The following is a 6,201-nucleotide window of genomic DNA, read 5'->3' as shown; positions in this document are numbered from 1 at the left end:
ACGATGTATTGAAGGAGACGAGTGCTGCTAGATTATGAATAAATCTAGAACAACTATGTATGACAAAAAGTCTTACTAGTAAGCTGCATCTGAAGCAACAATTATATTTTCATCGAATGTTAGAAGGTATGCCTCTACAAGAGCATATATCGGCATTTAAAAAAACTGTTGCTGATTTGGAATCCTTGGAAGTCAAGTATAACGATGAAGATTTAACATTGATTCTTCTGTGTTCGATGCCCCCATCATATATCACTTTTCATGATACTATTCTATTTAGTCGTGATGTAGTCACTACTGATGTTTATGATGCAGTATTCTCCAAGGAGAAGATAAAACACCTTGTTAGTCATTCCAATGTTCCGACAAAGAGTCTTACTGCTCAAGGAAGAACCTAAGAAAAATGTTCAAAAAATAATCAGAAAGATAAATCGAAGTCAAGAAAACTTTGGAAAACTTTCAATTACTATAAGAAAGGAGGCCACATAAAATCTGAGTGTTGGAAGCAACAAAATAAAGGTAAGAAATAGGGTAGTAATTCGACTAGAAACCAAGTTAGAAATTTTGGTGAATCTAGTTTTGCTGAAGCTGAAGATAGTGAACTTCTCATGGCTTCTATTTGCGACGCGAGATTACATGATGAATGAATACTCGATTGTGGTTGTACGTATCATAAGTGTCCCAATTGGGACTGGTTTTCAACATATGATACAATTTTCAAAGGTATTGTATTAATGGGAAACAATTTATCCTATAAGGTCGTGGGTAATGGAACAATCAAAATCAAGATGTTTGATGGAGCTACACGGACACTTGGTGATGTAAGACATGTTCCTGATTTGAAGAGAAATATAATTTCTCTTAGTACTCTCGATTTAAAAGGGTACAAGTACACTACTGAAGATGGAGTAATGAAAATTAGTAAAGGTGTTCTTGTTGTGATGAAGGGTGAAAGAAAATCTAACATGTTATATATTTTGAAAGGTTCTACCATTTAGGTGATGTTGTTGTCGCCACCTCTTCCTTATCTAATGATAATGTCGCAAAGTTGTGGCATATGCGACTTGATCATATGAGTAAAAATTGCATGACCGAATTAAAAAAACGAAGACTTCTTGATGGACAAAGTATTACCCAATTGAAGTTTTGTGAGCACTAGACAAGCAGAAAAAAGTCATCCACAATACTGAAGGAACACTTGATTATATTCACTCTAGGGTGCCTTCTATGGAGGTACTTATTATATACTGACGATTATCGATGATTTTTCCAGAAAAGTTTGGATTTTCTTTTTGAAGCAAAATAGTGATGTGTTCTATAAGTTTAAGGAGTGGAATACTATGATTGAAAAACAAATATTTAAACTAATAAAACGTTTATGTACTAAGAATGGTTTGGAGTTCTATTTTGAAGAATTTAATGCTTTATACATAATTGAATGAATTGTAAGGCACCACACAATACCTAAATATCTACAATAGAATGGTGTGACAGAGAGGATGAATAGAACTTTGATGGAGAAGGTGCGTTGTATGCTCATAAATGTTGATTTATCTAAGTCTTTTTGTCACCCTTATGTCTTTTTGGGGTATATTTCCGGATAGTGTTCTAGCTTCTTCGTCTTCGCTAGCTTCTCTTGTCACTTTTTTCTTTTGGGCTTAAGTTTGGAGTTGAGCGTATGAGTTGTTTCCCTTAAGGTGATTTATTTGACAACATTGCGGCTTTCTTTGGTTTCGGAGCTCATGGTTTTTGAGATGTTTTGTCTTTCGCTATCATCCACGTCGATGTAGGGCTTTTCGATCCTAATTAGTGGGAAAAGGGCCTCGGTTTCAAGCTCGGTGGGATCGAGATCAGTTTGGTTCTCGTTCACGTGTTCGTTGTGGTTTTCATTTTCTTTGATGATTTCGATATAGGATTTCTTAATCACCTTGAGATTCTCTTGTTCGGGGGTGGCCACGGATTTCTTTTACTTTTCCCCGTCCTCTTTTTTCGGCTGCTCGTACATGACCTCAATGACAGTCATGTTTCCATTCTGGCATCTTAACTTGATTTTTTCTGGTTTTGTACTCGTTGAATCGATCTCAATGCAAACGCAGGCAAACGTAACTCTTTCAAACGAGTCAAAGTTGTGATCGAGCTTAAGCGGCTTTTCAATGAGTCCGGTGAGGTAGGCAAGTGCTTTGGCATTACAAAGGTGCGGTGGAATGTTTCTTAGTCTCACCCAGGTGGTTTGCTATTGATGTCAATTTTTTCATTCCATTTGGCAAGCTTGAAACATAAGCTGAACATGAAGGTAAAATCTGAGTCGGCAATGGCTTGGGCTTCGGTCTTCGTGCCAAAAGTGAGGAAGAAATAGCCAAAGTCGTTGACTTTGACTTTTTTAAGTCCCTTTTCGCTCCATTGTCGGAAAAGGGCAGCCTTGATTGCTCGAAATGGGGCCTTGTGGGCAAGCCTCATTAATTATTAACTCAAACGATTAAGAATGAGGACCGGGCATCGTTGAATTAGGCGTCAAAACAGTCCGGCGTGGGTCGCGTGTTTCACATGGGACGTTTGATCACTGGATCGAATCTCAGCGTTTTCACCTTAAGTAGACACTCGATTTCGCACCCGAATAAGTCAGACGCGGCTTGGGCATGAATCTTCCGCCTTTGACACTCTTCTGCGCTCGTTGACCAAACTAGGTGAGCATCTGGTTGACTCGTTGTTCGTCTTGTCGTTCGGTCTCCATCGAACCGGCTGTTTGTGGGCCTATGGAGATCTTTAACCAATTTTATTCTTTTTGAACGAAGGAGAACTAACATGACACTCTACAACTCTACCGACATGAAACTACGCTTAAATTCAAAACATTTGGAATTGAACTCGTTACTTTTTTGTCTTTTAGTATTTAACCATTTTTTCTATAACTTTATTTTTCAATCCCCGACAAAATAAATAAAACAAACATTCATTCTAGATACATTTTTTTATCTAGTCTGTTTAAACTATTTAAATTTATTTAAGAATGGTAAGAAATTAGTTTTTTTTGGAATTCAATTGATATGACATGTTTTCAAATTAATTAATTATTTTAATCTTATGTAATGAGTACATACAAAAGAAAATATTTAAAAAATAAATATTTTGACTCGAAATTATTTATAATTACAAATTATAGCATAAAAAATAGTGTTTACAGTACCCTATTCTCAAAATTTGTAATAAAATTTAACAAAAAAAAATCATTGTCATAATTTAAGAATTATTGTGAAATTCTATATAGAATATGGCATAAGAATTGTCATGAGATTCTATATAACATTGAGAAGATAATGATAAACAAATCATAAGAATTGAGAACATTAAAGTTTTGTAGGACACGCTAAGAGACAAGAACTAAATGTTTGAGATTGATGTAGTCGAAAATTTAATGGCCCTATCTACTTATGATTACCTTTACCTTGAGGTGGATGGAGTTAACATCGATATCAATATTGGTGGATGGAGTTAACTTCACGTGACTTGGTGAGTGACTTGATTTGGAAGTTAAATGCTTAGTTTACAAGTAATATCTACACTTTGTGCTTTCTTAACTAGGTTTATTCTTTCAAGATATATTTCTAACTAATGTTGGACTATAAAAGTATCAATTTGTTAAAAATAAAATAAAAGCATAATAATTTATTACCTAGTAACCTATAAACTAATTAGTCTATACATTTAACCTTTTGTTACATTATAGGTTGGATCTCCAATTTTGAAATAGTGTTTATGTTATCTTAAAAATTTTGCGAATGAAACTAAGTTGAATAGAAACTTAAGGAAACAATTAATCTTAAAAATTATTAAAATATATATAGACGCAAAAGTCATCATAAATTTAAAATCGCAATCAAACAAACACAAACATGAGAAAACGCAACAAAAAAAAAAGTTGAATGGTATAATTCTCAAGTGGCATAAGCACTTGAAGACAATCTTGGTGTGACCAAAGCAGATAATGGAATTGCCTTTTGAAGTGCAAGTCCAAAAGTCTCGTCCATGTTTAACTCCTCGACGAGCTTCCAATCGAAAGAGTGGACCAACGAACCCAACACATATTCCACCAATGTGATCCCCATTCTCGCACCGGCACAAATCCTTCGGCCAGCCCCAAACGGGATCAACTCAAAGTCGTTCCCTCTAGGGTCCACTTTCGCCTTTTCCCCACTTAGGAACCGCTCTGGCTTGAACTCCATCGGATTCTCCCACACACTTGAGTCCCTGCCTATGGCCCATATGTTCACGCTAAGCCTCGTGTTTTTAGGGATGTAGTAGCCATTCACCTCGCATGCTTCGGTCGAGATCCGAGGAAGGTTTAGTGGAGTTGATGGATGCTTGCGAAAAGCCTCTTTGCATATGGCTCTAAGGTACGGAAGCTTGGCTATATCGGTCTCCTTTAGCCTTCGGTCTCGTCCTATAACCCTGTCCATTTCATTATGGGCTCGGGACAAGATTTTTGGGTTGCTTAACAGTTCTGCTAACGCCCATTCTATAGCACTTGATGATGTATCAGTGCCAGCAGTAAATAAATTCTGCAAGAAATATATAAATTAATATGAATATATAAAGTTGAAGGATGAATATTAATGTTTGAAAAGGTTTAGGGCCGGGACTTACTTATGGGTTTCTCAAAAACATATTTAATTTATTCACATGCAATGCAATGATAAAGAACTAATAGAGAAACAATGGAACATGTTATGTTATATCCTTAGTTGTCTAGATATATTAGGTTGTCTAATCTATGTATGGAAATATGTTTTTAGGAAATTAAGTAGTGGTGGAGCTATACCAATATCAAAGCCTTAATATTTGTGTTACTTAGCCTTTCATCGCCTGATTTCTCCTCGCAACTTAGGAGGGCATCTACAAAATCCGGTCTTCTCTTTCGCTCGTGGGTTGTCAATTTGTGCTCCTTTATGAGCTTTGTTATTAAAACATCGAACTTCTTGTGTAGACACTTCATCTTTCGCTTGAGCCCTTGTAGATCTAGTGGTTCCAATATAGGTATGAAATCTCCTATGTTGAAGTAACCGGCTATTGTCATGAGCTCCACCACCATGTCCTTGAATTCGTTAGACTCGGATCCTTTGGTCTCGAACACTCTCCTACTCATCATAGCCTGACCAATCATATTGGCAGTTGTGTACGACAACATATCGGGCACCACCACTAGCTCTTCCCGTTGGCTAGACTCGATCATGGCTCGAAGCATTTGACCAACCTCGTTTTCCCGAACTCTAGTCCAATCATCCAGGGCCTTTTGGCCGAGCATGTGAACGTTGCTCAACTTCCTTAGCATCCTCCACCTATGACCATAGTCCGCGAATACCATGTCTTGGCCATTGTAGGCGAGGTGGGTAGGACCACCATCCAAGGGCCGGTTTGAGAAATTCATGTCTAGGGTTTTGAGGAAGGATCGAGCTGATTCTGGGCTTGACGCGACCACCATGTCACATGTGCCTACTTTCAAGAACATAATCGGTCCATACTTGTTAGCCATTTGGGCTAATGCAACATGCGGCATGGATCCCAAGTAAGGAAGTGTACCAACCAAGGGAAAACCAATTGGTCCAGGAGGAAACTTACGTCGAGAAATTAAGTAGATAAAGTAACGGATAATCATTCGAGTTAAAAAGAATAAAATTGTGGTGAAAACAAGTTCATGGATTAAGGCCATTGAGGGATTGAGGGAACTTGAGAACTTAGTTTGCTTGTGATATGTCTTGTACATTGGAATTGTACAGCATTTTATAGGACAGTGTCGCCTAACATATGGTAAATATCAATTTTCATTGGGCCATATTGTTGTCACCTAATTTATTAGGAAATTGACAAATTATTGTAATTTAATAATTAATAGGAAACCATCTATTAATTACTGCGATTTAGCAAGGAGTAGGTAGATTTAATTTTCCTAAATATTGTTATTATTTTGATCCTATTTAACATTTACCCATTTCGTCTTGGGGTCATTAAGAGGATCAAGGGTGTTTTAAGAAATTATGATATAAATTATTTTTATAATAAAATATATTTAATAAATATAAAATAATATATAAATATTATTTTGTTTTGATGAAAATGGATTTGATTTTATTTGGCCGGGATAAACTATTAAAAAGAAATTGTATTTACAAGTTAAGATTATATATATAAATAAAAGTAGGAATATTT

At 36.2% G+C, this 6,201-nt stretch overlaps 1 protein-coding gene across 1 annotated transcript; it reads right to left on the bottom strand.

Moving 5' to 3' along the window:
• Positions 1-3,893: 3,893 nt before the first annotated feature.
• Positions 3,894-5,742, bottom strand: LOC124931217 (flavonoid 3',5'-hydroxylase 1-like). Its single transcript, XM_047471639.1, has 2 exons — positions 4,817-5,742; positions 3,894-4,556 (listed from the first exon to the last, which is right to left on the bottom strand). Exons 1-2 carry the CDS (start codon positions 5,702-5,704, stop codon positions 3,933-3,935), a joined length of 1,512 nt encoding a protein of 503 aa, XP_047327595.1. The 5' UTR covers positions 5,705-5,742; the 3' UTR covers positions 3,894-3,932.
• Positions 5,743-6,201: the final 459 nt, after the last annotated feature.

This window comes from Impatiens glandulifera, chromosome 3 (genome assembly GCF_907164915.1).
Source record: "Impatiens glandulifera chromosome 3, dImpGla2.1, whole genome shotgun sequence".
Taxonomy (NCBI): Eukaryota; Viridiplantae; Streptophyta; class Magnoliopsida; order Ericales; family Balsaminaceae; genus Impatiens; species Impatiens glandulifera.
The sequence above is the reverse complement of the archived record's forward strand: the minus strand, read 5'-3'. Positions and strand labels throughout refer to the sequence as shown.

Coding starts and splice junctions, on each gene's coding strand:
- LOC124931217 (XM_047471639.1), bottom strand. CDS start 5,704: ATGGCCTTAATCCATGAACTTGTTTTCACCACAATTTTATTCTTTTTA. Junction 4,557..4,816: donor ATATTAAGGCTTTGATATTG/GTATAGCTCCAC, acceptor TATTTCTTGCAG/AATTTATTTACTGCTGGCAC.